This window comes from Furipterus horrens, unplaced genomic scaffold (assembly GCF_987537825.1).
Source record: "Furipterus horrens unplaced genomic scaffold, mFurHor1.1.pri manual_scaffold_7, whole genome shotgun sequence".
NCBI lineage: Eukaryota > Metazoa > Chordata > Mammalia > Chiroptera > Furipteridae > Furipterus > Furipterus horrens.
Window position 1 is genome coordinate 20,261,419 of NW_028327177.1, and position 19,393 is coordinate 20,280,811.

At 35.4% G+C, this 19,393-nt stretch overlaps 1 protein-coding gene across 1 annotated transcript in view; it reads left to right on the forward strand.

Annotated features, from left to right (window-relative positions):
* NUDCD1 (NudC domain containing 1) overlaps window positions 1–19,362 on the forward strand; it is a 57,772-nt gene extending 38,410 nt beyond the window's left edge. Inside the window, exons 8-10 of the mRNA XM_090282756.1 lie at window positions 2,865–2,990; window positions 16,454–16,613; window positions 18,574–19,362. Of these exons, the coding sequence (XP_090138882.1) occupies window positions 2,865–2,990; window positions 16,454–16,613; window positions 18,574–18,866 (579 nt within the window). The 3' untranslated portion in view covers window positions 18,867–19,362. The remainder of the gene's footprint in view (window positions 1–2,864; window positions 2,991–16,453; window positions 16,614–18,573) is intronic.
* Window positions 19,363–19,393: the final 31 nt, after the last annotated feature.

A 19,393-nucleotide genomic window follows, 5' to 3' on the forward strand; every position in this document is an offset into this window, starting at 1 on the left:
AAACAGTACAACCTAAAATAATTAAAAGTATAGTAAACTCATAAACCAGTAACACAGTGGTTTAGTATCATTATCAAGTACTAAGTACTGTACATAATTGTATGTGCTACTTACTAAACTTTTATATGTCTGGCAACACAGCAGGTTTGTTTACACCAGCATCACCACAAACACCTGAGTAATGCCTTCCACTGCAACCCATGACAGCTATGACATCACTAGGCAACAGGAAGTTTTCAGAAGTTTTCAGCTCTCTTGTAATCTACGGGACCACTATTGTATATGTATTTGTGTGTAGACATACAGATTCTCCTTTAGAAGAATAGGCTGACAGGAACAGAAGTGATGATTTTACAGTCCACCTTGATAATAACCTGCTTATAATCATTGAAATTTTCTAGGTGATCTTAGACTATTATATTACAAGGAGTATATCGAGTCGGCAGCCATCCGTCTCGAGAGACGATGGTGTAGCTTCTTAAGAGTCTAACTGCACCGCTGAGAATGGCTGTGCAGTCCGACTCGGGAGTGACACGGTATCTGTCTCCTCCCGTGTTGAATCGACATCTTGCGATGACGCTGGAGTGTCCTCTCCAGTGAAGCTGAAGCTACAGAGCCTGGGCAGGGTGATATGGAGGGTCTGCTGTTGCCCATGCAGCAGACCCCCCCTCTCTTCGCAGCTGAAGGGTCCAAGGGAAAGACGGAGTCAATACAGCTTGGCTTCAGGTGCGCCGCAGGAGTTGCCGGTGTTGACTACAACGTCAAACCGCCTTAGGGACTCCGGCTCCGGATTTTCTGTCGGGGTTTACTCCCTTAGCCTTTCCCCTGAAGAGGTATGCCGCAAGGCAGCGGAGGTTTTTTGGAATCAGAGTTTTCCTTCTCTGACAAGGAGTATATATATATATATATATTTCACATATAGTACAATTTGTTTTGATTGACAAAATAATGCATTGTAATGATGACAATATATTTACTCATTCATCATGAGATTTTGTTGAATATATTCGCATCCATATGACTTTTAAGATAATGTTAAGAATTGGAACACATTGCATAGCAGTACACCAGAATTTTAGTCATATGTTCATTTCACTAAAAATTATATCAGCACGTGTAAAATGTCTGACTTATTGCCATCTGAAATTATAGCGATGAAGAAAACTGTGAAGAAACATTGATACTATACAGTTAGCTCCATCCTAAGTTAGAAAGGAAAGATTAGAATATTTGAAGTAAATGTCTTTGTCAAAAGAAAACATGGCCAAAACCAAGTTTCGTGTGTGCCAGCAGTAATTAAACATTACAGGAGTCACTGGAATTCACAAATTAGACTATAAAACTTTGATTTCATAGACCTGTTACAGTAAGCCATGCCGCCTGCATTGCCCTGTATTCATTCATTCAGCAAGTATTTATTGTGATAGGGCTCTGAGGATATAACAGTGATAGTCATGGGGGCTTGTTTTGAGGTTGTAGATCACTGCTGCTGCCTTTTCACACTTGGTGATTTCAAATGAGCATTGTTATTTGCGAGTGAGTAACTTATGCCTGAATCCCAGTGTGTTTGTTACATTTTGAAAAAAAAGAAATGAACATAGATTCTTGTCACCTGCAACTGAAGTCAGTTTTAGGTTTTTCAAATATTTATACTTTTTCTTGCCTTACTGCATTGGTTAGAACCTCTGCTCCACTGTAAAATAGAAATGGTGAACAGTGAAAGTAGACATTCTTGCCTTATTCGTGATATTGGGAAAAATAATTGAGTATTTCACCATTAAATAAGATGATTCTTTTCATCACATTGAGCAATTTTCTTTATTCTTAGTATATTGAGACTTTTTATCATGAAAAGCTGTAGAATTTTGTCAGATGCATTCTTTTTATTTGTGGGATAAACCCCACTTAGTTATGATATATTATCTTTTTTTTACACGTTACAGGTTTTGGTATGCTAATATGTTATTGAGGAGTTTTGCATCTATGTTTGTCAGAAATATTGTTGGTGGTTGTTTGTTTTGTTTTGCCTTTTCACTTTTTTTTTAAAATGCTGACTTCATAAAATTAATAGTGAGGTGTTTTTTTCTTCTGTTTCTGGAAGAAATTGTGTAGAGTTGGCATTATTTCTTTAATTGTTTGATAGAATTTCCAGTGAAACTATCTGGATTAGAGTTTTCTTTTTTGGAAGGTTTTTAAGCCATAAATTTAATTTACTTAATAGATATAGGATTATTTTGGGCATCTATGTTCATTGATTTGTTTTTCAATTTCCAATATTCATTTCTGTTACTACATTTTTTCAATTTTTTACTCTCAGTTTTGCTTACTCCATCTATTTTGCCTATCCCTGCCCGCCTGCCCTGCCTCCCCCCACCCCCTTTTAAGTAAGAGCTTAGATGATTGATTTTTTTACCTTTTCTGGCATGAGAAGATTTCATGCTTAGACACTTCCTTCTTAACACTACTTTAGCTGCATCCCCCAAATTTTTAGCCTGTCTTCTTAATCCCATTGGGATTAATCTGACCTGATGTTGGATTTCAGTTTTCTACATGATTGATATTTATTCCTTGTTTATTTTTACTTATAGGGCAGAACTTTCATGAATCTCGACTGAAAGTCTGGGTTGTTTACCAAGGGCTTCTCCTCCTGTGTAGGCCATAATAATCTAATTTTTGTCTCCCAAGCACTTTATTAATACCAAAACTCAGCTTCTTAGTCCCTTATCTGCTGCTTTCCACCTTTCTTTTTCAATTCGGCTTGGAAATCAGTTTTTAATTATTCCTCTAGTATTAACATTTTTAAGTATGAAGAAAGACATTCTCTTATTGTTTGTTTATATACTTATTTTATTTTATGGTCTAAGAATCCAAATCCAGATAAAGAAAAACCTCCTTGTAATGCTCAAGAATTGGAAGAATGTGATATTTTCTTTGAAGAGAGTTCCAGTTTATGCAGATTTGATGGCAATACATTAAAAACTACACATGTGGTAAGTTCTTGAAAATCAAGTTTTTAAAAAATTTGTGAAGAAATAGAAGTTACTCAGATGAAATAATTGATTGAATAAATATATATTTTCAAAGATGGCTTGATTAGCAATTACTGGTCATACAGTAGCAACTTAAAAATGTATTATTTTGATACTATTGCATATTTGATTTTTTTCACTTGGCTTTTTTTTTTTTTTTGGTGCAGGTTTTTACATACAGTTATCCCTAGAATGTGGAATAATTTCATGTCTTTTTCATTCAGCATTGATATAGCATTTCCTTATGTGCTTGTGTTATTTCAAGCTCTAGTTTAATCGTTGTATTATACTATAATGTTATATAATAATGTACCTGAATTGCATTGTTTATGATGATGCTATTTTTTTAATCCCCTTTTTACTTGAAGCCTTTTCTATCATCAGGGGTATGTATCGAATAGTTACAGAAGACGGAAGTCAGGAAGTCACAGACTAAATCATGACAAATTTATTTTCACTTTATATTCTCATTAGTGTTTGCAGTTTCTGCCTGTTACTGCATTTTTACCTTCCCCTTCAATTTTTTTGTTTGATCTTTAGTAATTGCTATCTTATTTTATTCTGTTTTATTTATTTTTTTACTGTTGACTTTCATATATTACTTTTGACTATTTCTTTGTTGTGAAGAATTTATTTGTTTTAGTATTTCTCATTCGTGTGACCTATTGTGAACTTAGGAAACCCTTCTATATCAAGTGATTTAATTGTTTCCTGGTTTGTTCTTTTTTTCCCTTCTGTTTTGGAATTTTTATTTGACTCCTTAATTCATTTGGGATGTCCTTCCTCTATTTCTGATATGCCTATAAATATATGAATTGGTTAATTGTTTTTGCCTTAAAATAGCATCCTGTTCAAAAGCTTTGAGAGTTGTGTCAAGGTACTGAAGAATGCGGCCTACGCTGGCTTTGTGTGATTCCTGTATTCCCGGATGTGGGCCTCAGCTTTGTAGATGTAGATTTCTTTCTTTTTTTTAATTTAGAACTTTATTATATATATTTGCTTAAGGGGATCATTAATCATTATTTAATACTGAATTACCACGGGCATGTTTCATAGAGCATTTATGTGAGAAGGGTCTTCATAGTAAATCAGTGGCTAATTTAGAACTTCGCATGTAGGAATTAATTTAGCCTTACTACTGAAACCAGAGGTGTTGGGCTTTAGGAGCCTCAGTCCAAGCAAAAGCAGTAGGAAAGGGAGGACTACTGGGTCTTTGGTTATTTTGTTTTTAGACCTTCAGTCTTTGATATAGGTCAAGAAAATTCTTTAAAATTTCTGCCAAGTTTGTCTTGCAGAGATTTAGGGGAAAGTATAGTCTAGCAAAAATATAGAACCAAAGTCAAAAGTGTTGTAGGAACTTGATTTAACAGAGCTATCTGTTCCTCTCACTCACCTGCCTTTCCTAGTGTTTTTTGGATACCTAACTTTCTTTAACTAATGGCTGGTCATTACAGTACTCAGAGGACTAATAAAAATGAGTACTTCTAGATTATATACCTATGTAGACAAGTGAGATGGAATGGCAGAAGACCAGTGGCTAAGCAAAGTGTCATTAAAGCTCTGCCAGAATTAAAACCTTACCCTTATAATTTCTGTATCTGCACTTCTCTCTTTCCCACCACACACATTTTGTTTTTATGTTGCAATTTACATCTTTTAATCTTGTGTATCCCTTAACAAATTATTACAGTGATAATTATTTTTGTAATTTTTAATATTTTATACTAGCTTTTATAAGTGATTAACCCACCACCTTAATAATGTTAGATTATTCTGCAAGTTACTATACTTAGATTTAACATTTCTTGTAAGACTGGTCTGGTGGCGATGGACTCCTTCAGCTTTTGCTTATGTGGACAGTGTTTTAGTAGGCTTCTAGGTGTGTATTAAACAATGAGCAGAAAGGAAAAAGGATTCATGGGCATGGACATCAGTGTGGTGACTGCGGCGTAAGGGAGAGGGAGGTCCAAGGGGACTAAATGGTATGGGAAAAAATACAATAAAAATAAATAAATAAATTCAATAAAAAGAAAAAAAAATAGATGCCTGCATATCACACCAATGCTTTAAGATAAGCAAATAAGAAAGTCTGGGTGTTTTTCAGTCAGCTGCCTCTGCATGGAGCTTTGGGGTGTGAGTCCATGTAGGAGGATCCTTTAAGAACCGTTCCTCAGTTCATCATAGCCGTGTGTGTTTTGTGGATGCAAGCCTCCTTTGGCTTTCAAAGCTAGATGTTGTAGGGCCTCATCTTTTAGATGCAGGTCTTAGAAGTTGTGGTACCTGATTTGTGGGGTTCTAATTCATTCCTCTTCAGGGAGAAGCTCAGGGTTATGGGTCATTGCACCAGGAGTGGTGGGTGGGTTTTTTCTAGTTTCCATGATGTATAGGTGTTGCTCAGCTGGTTTTTAGGTTTTTTTTGTTGTTGCTTTAAAAAGGAAATTGATCCCTTTGTAGCAGTAGATTTGGTGTGTTCACATGAGGAGGTGGTTCAGGATCTTCTTATGGGGCCATCATGAACTGGAACCCTCTAAAGATTTTAATCTTTGTTTCAGTTGGTTTATATTTGAGACCAGAGTTGTTTTTTTAACAATTATAAGCACTTTCAGTTTTCTATTATTAGTCATTTTTTTGTAAATATAGGTAAAGTTTCAGTGACGTAAACTTGCATAAACATTGCTGTTTGGGTATAATTGGAACTGCTAACTGTGAATGGAAGAGCTCCATTTTTTTTCTAAGGTCAGATGTGGTTTATCCATGTATTGTATGAAAGTCAAGATCTGCCTGGTCACATAGTTCCTGGGTGTACTCAGGACGGTATGAGTTGTTTGGTCACTGTAGGAAAGGAATGAAGGTGGCTGCAATATGTTGGAGGCTCAGTGCCACATCTCCCTGAGGAGTCATGTAGGGTTTTATTGACAGTTGGTACTTCTTCTGCAGTGCCTGCTTCAAGTTCTCTTTTCTTGATTTCATTTGTCATGACTTTGGATAATTTAAAATTACCTGGATATGGAAAGGTCAATCAATATATGTCCTTATAGTTTAGGGGAAAAAATACAGTAACTAAAAGGTCAGAACTCTATACTGTAAATGACAGATTTTTCAAAATGTAAAATTTCCTGAAAGAAATATAAATCAGGGTTAGACTATGGCATTTGGAAAGTGAAATTTTAAATGAATATATGCAGCAGGACAGTAAAATAGACATATTAAATATCAGAACTGAAGAAGAAAAGTAATAAGATGTGGTCACTGGGGTGTAAAGCTCAAACCAGAATTTAAATGCATTTGAAGATGAATTACTTTTGCTTCTATCTAGAGCTTTACTAGATATGTTTTATATTCAATAAAATATCAACCACTGGCCCCAAAGTAGCAATTGAGCGTTGAAGTGTTCTGTAAAAATAAAATACACAACCAGATTTTGAAATAGCATGAAAAAAAGAATAAAATACATTAATAATAACTTTTCTATGAATGTTACGTTGAGATGACAATATCTTGGACATGTTTGGTTAAATAAAATTTATTATTAAAATTAATTTATTCTGTTTCTTTTTGCTTTTCAATGTGGCTACTGGAAAATTTAAAATTTATGTATGTTCCTTGGATTTTATTTCTGTTAACAACACTCATCTACAGTACAGCGATCAAATTAAATATAGACGAGCAATCAAAAGGTGATAGGATATTTAAAAATTTTAAATCACAGTGAGTTTCTGAAATCACATGATAGTCATCATATACTGCATAAAATATGAGATTGAAACAGCTGAAAAGAATATTTGCAACATTTTATATGAATAGAGAATTTACAAACAGGAAGAAATTCTTTAGGTAACTGCCATTTTGAAAGCTAATAGAAAAGGCATATACTTGATATACTAGTTTTTTTTTTGAAAAGATATAAAGAATAGGATCAGAAGATACAGAGGAAGAAAATACTTTTAGAAAGTATCTAAACCAATGGTTCTCAAGCTTTTTGGTTCCTTGGGGTACGTCATCTTTTTGTGTATTTGGATTTATCTTTCAGATTTGACCACATTAAAAATTAAGTTGTATAATAATTTCTCTGCTAGGACTGCCGTAACAAACTATAAACTGAGTGGCATAAACAACATAGGTTCGTTTTCTCACAGTGCTGGAGACTAGCAGTCTGAGAGCAGGGTGTCAGCGTGGTTAGTGTCTTCTGAAGCTTCTCTCTTTGACCGTAGATAGCTGTTGCCTCCTGTGTCTTTACATGGTCTTCCCTCTGCATGTGTGTCTGTCCTCATCCCTCTTACAGGGACATCTTTGATACTGGATTTGCACCCACCCTTATGACCTCTTTTTAACTTCTTTCTCCAGATACAGTCACATCCTGAGGTACTAGGGGTTAGGACTTCAACATATGAATTTTGAGGGGATATAGCTCAGCCTATAATAATATCCTTCATTTAGATTTTAGTAATGTTGACATTTTGCCACATTTATTTTTTCTGTTTTTCCACTTCCTTTTTGCTGAAACATTTAGGAATGAGTTGCACATGCCATGTCCCGTTACCCCATTTTTTAAAAATACAACTGCAATACAATTCAGAAAGTTTCATTTGATATAATACTTTATCTAATATGGAGTTCATAATGTCCTTTAATTTGGAACATCCAGTTACCCAGCCTTCATGACATTAACTTTATTTTATACTTTTTATAGACCACCTCCAGTATTTTCTCAAGAGCAGGTTACACTTGTTGCATTTTTTTGCTGGGAATACTACATAAATATTTCCTTTCCAGTGAATCACATTAAGAGAAATTTGGTAGTTTTTGCTACTATTTTTTCCCTACTATTGTGGTGTTAATTACGCGGTGTTCACCAGGTTTCTCTGCTCTAAAGTTATCATTTTTCCCTTTCAATTACTAAGTAGTTCGTGTGAAGGTCAAAGTAATCCTGTTAAAGCTTTTAGTAGATTTTGTCATTTCTCTATTCTTTTTCTTTCTGTGGTTGCTTTGTGTGTGTCATATTTAGAAAAATATCTAGGATCCTTCGCACCCCCTTCAGACTTTCTGTGACTCACTGTATATATTTTCAATTGAAACACAACAAACACACACACAAATTGGAAGCAAATATTTCACAAAGCAGTACTATCCTTATTGTATAGGACATACCGTAGTACTCCATTCCATACTATTTTTAATGAGGTAAAATAGAAAATTCTCTTCTGGTGTACAAAATTGATTTTGCTACCAGTGCTGAGACCCATACTTTAGCCCTTTGAGTGCCGTGTGTAATTGCTAAAATCTGTGTGAGAAATGCCAGGCTATTTTACTAAGAAATGCAGAGGTTATGAAAAATGTCTATAAAAACATTATTATTCATAATAATTTGCTGAAAATTTCACGACATATAGTAAATACACTCTTCTTTTGTAAGCAGTGTTCTTTGACACAATTTAGCAAAAAATTTATTGCATTAAAATTATTTTATTATAACAATTATTTTAGAAAAAATAAATCACCAGAAAAAATGCTAACGTTATACCGTGAAGCAATGAAAATGTCCATTAGCAAAAGCTTCCTTATCATGCACACTGCATAGAATTTTGACGATTATTGCAAAGATAAATGAAATTAAAAGGACCATTTAAAATGTAAGTAAAAATTATAACAGAATTAATATGTCAGTATTTGAACAAGTGTAAAAATTCAAAATTTGGATCAATATGAGAAAAAGTTATATCAATATATAACCTGAGGCACAAAAAAAGAGAACAAAACATAAAATACAAATTATTCCATTGTTATTTACATTTATAGCAATCGAAAAAAAGAGTTCCTGGAAGTGACGCTGGCACTTTTGGGAAAATTTGTCAGCCTCACTCACAGCAACATTGGCACTCAAAGGGTTAAAATCCAGTACTGATTGTCTTTCATTTTCAACCTCGCTCACTTTTCTTTAGCCACTCTGGCCTTCCTGCTTCTCCCCTTTCTGAACATGCTTCTCCATTAGAGCCTTTGCATTTGTGTTCACTGTACCTGAAGTGCTCTGCCTTTCCTTCTTTATTCTCTTAGTTTATTCAGATCTCTGTTCACATGTTAGCTTCATCCCTTAGTTACCTATGTCAGACACAACCACATTATCTCCTTACCTGCTTTCTCTTTTTTTCCTCTGGGAAGTTTGTATTTTATATTTATATATTGCTATTGTCTTATACAAACTCTATTATATTTTTATATATGTCCTCCATTAGAATACTCAACTGAAATTTGATACTAATGATAATATAAAGAGCTAAAGATCCAACTTGATAATTTTCAGATTGAAAAAATTGTCAGTTTTTTCTTTATATTTCTAAGTTCTGGTAGTTATTTTCTTTCTTACAGTTTTTATAAAGTAAAAATGTAAGTGCATTTTCCCTAACTGCATTTTACATCACTTAGCTAAGATCTAGCATCTTTCTATGCTCAATCTCTAGTCAGTGTTTAAATGTCTTTGATTAGTTAGATTACTTTATGGATGAGTGTTCAGATAAGATTGCAACTCAGGACGATATAAGACTTCTTCCCTGTTGTTTATAAACATCAATTTTAGATGTGCCACACATGCACAACTTATCAACACAACTTAACTGACCAAGCAGAATATACCTATATTTTATAGTACGTGGATTACCGCACCTGAAATAGTGCCCAGCCAGGGACATGCTCTGGTGATTGCTTAGTGACCAGTATAAAATGGGCTTTGAGAGAGCATGCAGTTGTAGTGATTAAGTGCAAGGGGGCAGCCGATCGATGTTTCTCTCCCTCTCTTTCTCCCCTCCTTCAGCTTTAAAAATAAATAAAATCTAAAAAAAAAGAAAGAAAAAAAGGGAACATGGATTTGGAAGCACATTGAACTTAAATCCTAGGTCCAATTATTAGCATCTTAACTTAAATCTCTTAATTTCTTGAGTCTTAGTCTCCACATCTATAAAATGGGATCATATTCCTCATTCTTAGGAAGTGAAGATTAAATAAGGTAGTTGTGAAATTATAGAAAATATTTATATATTGATATCTGTTCCCAGTTCCTGACACAGAGATCCTTAACTCTTTGTACTATCCTGAAAAGAGCACTAGGAGCATCTTTTGTTTTACTATTTGGTCTTTGATCTGGTTCCTGACAGAGCTCCTAAATGCTCTAGAATTTGTTCCTAGGTGACAGAAGTGTCTTTTGTTCTATGGAGCAACTCCTGGTTGGCTCCAAGATAACTTCAAGATGGGGTCTGGTCACCAGAAATACCAGACCATGATTTGGAGCTTGGAACTTGCAGCTCCATCTTCATCCTCCAGGAAGGGGAGAGGCACTGACCGAGTTAATGAGCAATCTGCCCTATGTGATGAGAATGCCATAAAAGTTCCTAGAATACGGGGTTCATAGAGCTTCCGTGTTGCTGAATACAAGGATGTTCCAGGAGGGCAGCGTGCCTGGCGAGGGAATGGAAGCTTGGTGTGCCTTCCTCTAAAGTTCTCACTATGCATCTCTTCCGTTTGGATGCTCATCTTTGTCATATCCTTTTATAATAAACTGGTAAATGTAAGTTAAGTATTTCCCTGAATTCCGTGAGACCTTTTAGCAAATTATGAAACCCAAGGAGGGAGTCATGGGAACCTTGATTTATAGCCGGTCAGTCTGGACTACAAGTGGCAACCCACGCCATGCGGTTGGTATCTGAGGGGCATGGGGAGGCGGAGTCTTGTGGGACCGAGGCCCTGACATGTGGAGTCCGCTGCGGTCTCCAAGCAGATCCTTTCAGAACTGAATTGAATTGTAGGACATCCAGCTGGTGGCAAAGAATAGCTTGATGTGTGGAAAGTCCACGCACCTGGTGTCAGAAATGTTTTGAGTGTGGTAATACTGTGAAAGTAAAGAAGAAACACAGGTGTTTTTACTTACAGAGTAATAGATACAGATTAACTCGATATTTCATGCAGAATAAAAACAGTAAATTTTAGCAATTCTATGTACAGAATATGAATTTGGAATTAAAGTTTCATGTCATTAAGTTTTCAGTCTGGCCTCTTAACAAATACTTTGTTTCTGAATAGATAAAACCTTTCTCTTAATACTACTTTTCAGTTTAATTTGGTACTAGCACTAATTAAAGTTTATTTAAATGTCTTCACTTTGATTTAATATACAGGAGTCTTTAATTGCTAAGTGTTTGACAAAGAAAAGGAAAAGACGGTTAATTGACTACATGAAATTCATGTTTCAGATTTTTCTCTAGAGAATATTGTATTTAGTTGTAGTCCACCCTAGAAGAAATAGGTAACCTTAATAGCACCATATCTGTTAAGAGATTGACTTTATTATTAATCTTCTGGCAAAGAGATCTCCAGCCCTAGGTTGCTTCACTGGTACATGCCTCCAAATGAAGAAACAATAACAATTCTGTATGGACTGTTCCCCAAAATAAAAGAGAAAGGAACACCTCCCACATGTTTTATGAGGCCAGCATTACCCTGATGGGTAAGGCATGATGAGATAAGTAAAGGAGGGAAAAAAGAGAAGAGACCAATATCTATCCCTCATGAATGCAGACATAAAAATCCTCAGAAAATATTAGTAAATCTAATCCAGTAAGTAAAAAGGATTCTACATTGGACCAAGTAGAGTTTACCCTGGGAATTCAAAATTGACTCATTCAGATATTAATCTGCGTAATTCAGCTTATCAATAGACTAAAGAAGAAAGATATTTGACCACCATAGTAGATATAAAAACATAATTCGACAAAATTTAGCCTCCATTTATGATAAAAAAGTGCTCAGCAAACTAATAATTGAAGGTAACTGCCTGCTCAAAAAACCTAGAGTTAACATCGTACTTCATGATAAAAGACCAGATGCTTCCCTAAGAAGATATGTGCCCTCATTATTCCTCAGCATCATACTTGAAATCCTAGCTAGTGTATGAGGCAAGAAAAAGTAGTAAAAAGCATAAATAATTATCAAGAGATTCTAGTACTACTATGAGAAAAAATGAAACCAAACACTTTTTGGGTATTAAGAGCAGTATTTACATTCAGGCCACTTACCCACTCTTAGCTAGCAATCTTTGAATGGAATTATGAGCTTATTTTGCTGTCCTGGCTCCTGACCAACCTAAGTGGTAGCATAACCTCTTTTATTTAGCCGTATGATATACCTGGTTTAAAATGAAGAATAAGAAGGCTGGAACTTATTAAGTAAAATGAGTGTCTCACAGTCTCTTACTACATAAAGAAAAAAGAATTTCAAGTTATTTCTCATTTAAAGGGAATGTTTTGTCTCACAGTAAATTTGGCTCTGAATATATTGAAGCATCCAAATCTTATTTGAAGGCTAACTTGTTCACTTTTGGGGGAGCGGATCCACAAACTATTTACTAAATGCTTATAGGAAAGTACAAAGTTGAAAGTGATGGGCATATAGTTGAAACGACACATAAAATAGAATTTATTTGACAATAAAATGACAAGCAAAATAATGAATTTTGCCCTTATTTTTGAATTAGTGCAGAAGTTTAGAAATTTATGTGTAAATTCAGTATGCCAGGATTAGGACAGAGTAAGAGTATGTTATTTTTATAGCTATTCTCACATTTACTGGGCATAAAATACGTAAGTGCCATAGGAGTTGTATGACGATCATATCAAGGTTGGTATATTTTCCCATTAATGTTGCTCATCTCATTTGTTTGATCTGGAATGCCAGTGATATTCAAGGCAGAATGCATAGAAAATGTCTAGAATAGTAATAACGGACATTTGCATTTATTAAGGTTTTTCTAAGTGCCAAGTATTGTTCAAGTGCTTGAAATACATCGTTTACTCAGCAAAAACAATTGTGGAATAAGTACTATTATTATTGTTGTACTGATAGGAGAATAAAGTAGGGGCTAAGTATCCTACCCATAGTCATAGTCCTCACTCTCAAAAGACCTATAAAGGGGATGGAGAGATAAATTCTATGGGAGAGGAATACATAAACTATTATGATACATTATTTCTTCTACTGTTGGAGAGAACTGCTTAGAGGAGAAAACGCCATTTGAGTGTGGTGTAAAGTATGTAAGGAGCAGAGGACGTGAAGCAAGCAGAAGAGGTGCGACAGATAAAGAAGTGGGAAAGCAGGGATGCAGTCTTGTAAATAATGGTCAGTTTTGCTAAGTGCTAGTTTTCAAGGAGAATAATAGGAGGCAATGTTGGGAAGGTATTTGGGGGTCAGTTTTGAGAAGCTTTCAGAAATACCATTGAAGTCAGTTTGGACACTTTTCTTCAAGCTTTGGAAAACCATGGGGGAGCATTATTGAAAAAATAAGATTTTCTGAAGTGAGACCTAAAAAGCACTGAGAACTATGTACTTGGTTAAGTATGGAAGCTGCTGGCCCTACTCACCTTCCAGTGGGTATTTCTCTGACAGCTTAATCATAAGATGTGCTGCTTTAGAAAATCCTCAGCCAATTTTAACTATAAGTGAGAGTAAAACATTCCAAAGTCTAAGGATAGATTAGCTTTGCTGGAAATGTTTCTGAATAATAATTTCCTATATAAAATACAAAATTCCTACATTCAAAAGTATTTATCTAGAATATGGAGACAAGAAGACAAACTTCTGGTTCTTAGGATCGTCTTGTGAGGTAGGTGGTGCATTTATTTCCTGTTAATGCCATAACAATTTGCGCTGTTATTTATCTAAGTTCTGGTAGAAGTCCTTAAGTTCTGTAGGTCAGAGGTCACTAATATGCATGTTTGAGCCTGCATTCATACTGGAGGCTCTATGGGGAGAATCCATTTTCTTTCCCTTTCCAGCTTCTACAGGTTGCATGCATTCCTTAGCTGGTGGCCTCAACTTCCAATATCAGAGTCAACAGTGTAGCATCTTCTAATATGTCTGTTGTCCCTCTGCTTTTACTGTCATATCACCTTCTGTGTCCGTGACACCCCCACTTACAAAAACACTTATTAATATATTGAGCCCACCCAGACAACCCAGGATTATCTCCCCAGTACAAGATCATTAACTTTGTCACATCTACAAAGTCCCCTTTGCCATGTAAGGTAACATAGGTCGTTCCAGGGATTAGAATGTGGACGACTTGGGACATTACTCAGCCTACCAACAGGTGGTATGTATATACATACATATTAATAATCTAACATAGTATGATAAATAATTTGTTAGGAATAATATACATGATGCTGGGGATCCTCAGAGTTCAAACAGCTCATATAACCATGAGAATAGGGGAAGCTTCTGGAGCGAGACTGCTCTCTATTGGAAGTATGTAGGTATAAGGTATAAGGAAGCAGAAGAGACTATCTTAAGTCTGAGTAAGCAGTCCATCACAAGAGACCTGCCTCTCAATCTGCTTATTTTCATGGATGATCTCTCGGCGTTTAGCCTTTTTAAAAAAAAAAAATATATATATATATATATTCGTCAGCAGCCGTCCGTCTCGAGAGACGATGGTGTAGCTTCTTAAGAGTCTATCTGCACCGCCGAGAATGGCTGTGCAGTCCGACTAGGGAGTGACACGGTATCTGTCTCCTCCCGTGTTGAATCGACATCTTGCGATGCCGCTGGAGTGTCCTCTCTAGTGAAGCTGAAGCTACAGAGCCTGGGCAGGGTGATATGGAGGGTCTGCTGTTGCCCATGCAGCAGACCCCCCCTCTCTTCGCAGCTGAAGGGTCCAAGGGAAAGACGGAGTCAATACAGCTTGGCTTCAGGTGCGCTGCAGGAGTTGCCGGTGTTGACTACAACGTCAAACCGCCTTAGGGACTCTGGCTCCGGATTTTCTGTCGGGGTTTACTTCCTTAGCCTTTCCCCTGAAGAGGTATGCCGCAAGGCAGCGGAGGATTTTTGGAGTCAGAGTTTTCCTTCTCTGATATATATATATTCTTGTTTATACTATTACAATTGTTCCAATCCCCCTCTTCTTGCCCTCCTCCACCCTGCCCACCCCCCGCTCCCACAGTCAGTCCCCACCCTGTTGTCCAGGTCCATGGGTCACTCATACATGCTCTTTGACAGGTCCCTTCCCCTTCTTTCACTTGGTGGTTCAGGGCCTCCGTTCCTCTCTCACTGTTGTGCATTCAAGCATGAGAGGGTTAGAGATCAGTCATTTTCACTGTTAGTGCTCAATACATTCTTAAGGCACTTGGCCCATGAAAGTAAATGCATTTTTATGAAAATATTATTTCAACTTGTATTTGTATTTCAATTATTTTTTCTTCTGTGAAAGCCCTTGGTAAACAAATGAGAATATCAGCGGGTGGAAGTGGGGCGGGGAGGTTATTGCAGGGAAGAGAGCTGAAGCACTATTGGGTCCATCAGTGAGTTGGTTTTGAAAATAAACCTGACTTAGCCAGTGGGTATCAGCAGCAAAGGGAGAGAAGAAATAGTCTGTGAACAGTGTGTGCCAGTCTGTTCTCCGCTAGAGAGCAAGCGCTGCACCAGTCACTCCTGTTGCTGGAGAGCCCAGGCCTCCACCTCTAATTTTAACCATTTATTCTCCAGTCTGCTCTAACACTTATGTAAGCAGTTCCATATTTATAAATACTATGCATATTTTGTTTTCTACATTCGAGGTGATTTTGTTGGTATTTGGGCATTTTAAATTGACAACATTTCTAATAAAAAATATCATTGCAGTTTCTTTCCATTGAAAGTATTCCTGTAGATGGAATCCACGTATGAGTCTCAACTGGATTATTTTATATTAAAATGAATTGCTTTAGCCAGCAATATTGTAATAAAAATCAACATAATAAACATGCTTGATATTGATACTGTAAACAGTACACCAAAGAAAATAATTTTAAACAGATGTGTTTGAATCTCAGCGTTGTCATTTTTCTTTGTAGCCTAGAACAAGTTACTCAAGCTCTCCGAATATGTTCTTTCATCTATTGAATGAATTTAACAACAGCCTGCAGGTTCAGATTGATACTTATAACATGTATGACATATAGATGTGCTACCTAGTAGCTATCATTGTTCTTAGTAATTATTATTATAAGTTAGCATTTGTAAACTTCGTATTTGTATTCTGTGGTTTTGAAAATATTCTGCTTATAAATTGGTGTTTTGTATCATATTTTAAACTAATTATTAATAGCTAAGAGGTAGTTTAGTGTAGTAGTTAAGAACATAGACTCTGGGTTCAAATCTCAGGTCCTCAACTTATTAGCAGGCTGTTCCTGGACAAGTTACTTAAGTGCCTTCTGTATCGCTTTCTCGGCTTTAAAATGTAGGTAACAGTAGCACATTTCTCCCAGGGCATTATGATGAGTCAATCCGGTTAAGTATATAAAAAGTTGAGAACACTTGCTGACAGAAAGTGTTACATCAGTTTTTGTCATCATTATTTTTAATAATTTGTTGACTGAAATATTATTTTTTGTCACTTCTTATTTTAGGTGAATCTTGGAAGCAACCAGTACCTTTTCTCTGTTGTCGCGGACCCAAAGGAAATGCCCTGCTTCTGCCTGCGCCATGATGTGGACGCCCTGCTCTGGCAGCCGCACTCCGGCAGTAAGCAGGATATGTGGGAGCACATCGCCACTTTCAATGCTTTAGGTATGAAGCACACTCTTGCACAGCGACTTCATTACATCAGAAATTGCACTAATCATTTTTTTAAGCTTTCCTTTTCCTTTTTTAAAAATTTGAGCTGTCCTAGTTACATTTGGTTTGATTTATGCTATAATTATAGTTGATGAATGTCAGTACTCTGGGAAGAGTAGGACTAATGAGTTTTTATGCTTGTACAGAAGATCAATGCAGAACAGAAATCAAAGTGGTTATCTAACCACTTGAAAGGTTCTGATCAATCATTTGTATACTCCAGTTAAGCTGTACAGTATGAGAATATGAACAAGGAGTTTGATAATAATCTACATGGAACTTGTGTTCAGGTTTCTTCAGAGTAATCTTCAGAAACACCATAGAATTTGCTCTGAGGTAATGAACATGAGGAGGCATCTTTCATGGGTTGTAAGTACAAAGAACCATTATAAATGAAAATGGGGAAAATGGTGGTAAGCAGAAATAAAATTTATTCTATAGGATAAAAGGAAAAATACCGATTTAAAAATAGGGCTTGAAAAATTTTAAACTACATAATTGTACTTATGAAATAATTGATTTTTTATCAAGATACATTAGTATTGTGAGGGAGAAGTATTTTACATGACTTAGTCACAGTTACTGCTTTATTGAAAGGTTATTTTAAACTGAAAGCAGGAAGTAAAATTACGCATTTTGATTGCTATATGTGCATAACCCAAACTAAGAAGAGATTTGTCAGTTATCCCTTAGAGTTAATCATATAGCTGCTATTTGTTAATTCAGACTCTGAATGGATTTTTATGACTTGAAATAAAGTTTGATTAAGTAATTTGCATATTTCTAGCCTTTCCACTGTAATTTCTATAGTTTTTATATTCTTTTTTTAGTAAGACGAAACTATCAATTTTCATATGCTCAGATCCTCTATTTGTATCCCCAAATCCCCTAGCATAGAAGATTGTGTTATGATTCAGTTTAAGTCAACATTATAGTAGATATGTAGTCTAAAGATATTATATACATTATTAATTTAGCCATGGTTGGCCCAGAGAACTAATTCGAAGCTACTCAAATACAAAGCTACATCCTTTTTTTTCCTTCTCAAACCCTGCTTAATATTTAAAAAAACATTAATCATCTAACTGTGCTCAGTGGTTCCTTTGCTCATTCATTGTTTGATGAACTTTATATTAGTGTTATATTTTTTATCTCACATGTTATGGCTGCAAATCTTAATTATATTTCAGCTTTTGAAATCTGGAAAGATAATTGTTAAGGAGGTTAATACTGTTTTTTTTTCCTCCAAAGTTTAATTCGTTTTCAAGGGATATCCTTAAGAAATTTTTAAAAATTAGATACGTGAATTTTCTTTTAAGCTTGAAGTAGTCTCAGGGTTCTACTTCTGGGAGCTAAAGTACAACAAAATTCTGTTATAGTGTTGGTATATAAAAATACTAGCATAGAAATAATGAGAACATATTGTGCATGTTAGTAACTTCAGTAATGGGGTATGCATTTTGAACCCACTCCTGAAATAATTTTACAATGGTAGCCTATAAACGTTTTCCCTTTTTTTAAAGAAGAAGATGTATAATGACCTATCTGTGATTAATGCACCTCATTATTAAATTGGCTACTAAAGATCTTTTGGCATGTTTTTAGCATTTAAAATTTTAGATTTCTAGTATTTTAATTATTCATGGAAATTACATGGTGCTATATTGCTCCTTTCTTGAAGAGATGAAACCCTGTCTCTTTTGCTCCTTAGGTATTAAAGCTCTGTATTTATTTGCACCAGTTGGGAGAGATTGATTGTGGATAATCATTAATGTTCATTGTTGAGTATTTATGGTATATATTTAATTTAGGCATTTTAATTTGTAATAAAGTTGTGAAATAATAAATCACAATGTTTTTTCTTCTGTTTAATATACAGTTTTTCCTTTGTTTTTCTCATATTTCTTGGCAGGCTACGTCCAAGCATCAAAGAGAGACAAAAAATTTTTTGCCTGTGCTCCAAATCACTCCTACGCAGCCCTCTGTGAGTGCCTTCGTCGCGTGTTCATCTACCGTCAGCCCACCCCCATGTCCACGGTGCTTTACAACAGAAAGGAAGGCAGGCAAGTAGGGCAGGTTGCTAAGCAGCAAGTAGCAAGCTTAGAAACCAATGATCCTATTTTAGGGTTTCAAGCAACAAATGAGAGATTATTTGTTCTGACTACCAGAAACCTCTTTTTAATAAAGGTGAAAACAGAGAATTAGTTAATCCAGCATGTTGGCCTCTCTGTACTGGGGAAAGTGTCATTGGTAGCTGGAAGTCTAGGCAGTTACACTGTAACCTGTTAAGTTTTACTGTGTTAAATAAAATTATCTTGTATGAATTTTTATTTTTTAAAGGATATTGGAAATATATTCAAGAGATTATGATTCTATAAAAGCTATGGAATGAAGCTGCAAATTTAGGAAATACTGACTTCTGTAAAAAACATAGAGATACTATTAGCAGTGTAATTATTTTTTAAAAACAGAAGCTAGAATCTTTTATATGAAAAAAATGTACAATTGAATGTTTAAAAATAAAAATATTTATCGTGTATTTGTTCATTGATGTAGTTTCTACATGCTGTACCCATGGAATGGAGAGGATAATAGTTAAAATGTTGAGTCTTCTAAGTAATTAAATGAACTGAAGAGCTGAGGTGGAGGGGGAAATGTAACAGGAAAACAGCGGGTTTAATATTATTCAAGTCTGCTGAGAGACCTTCGCTGTTTTCAAATTACATATAGTT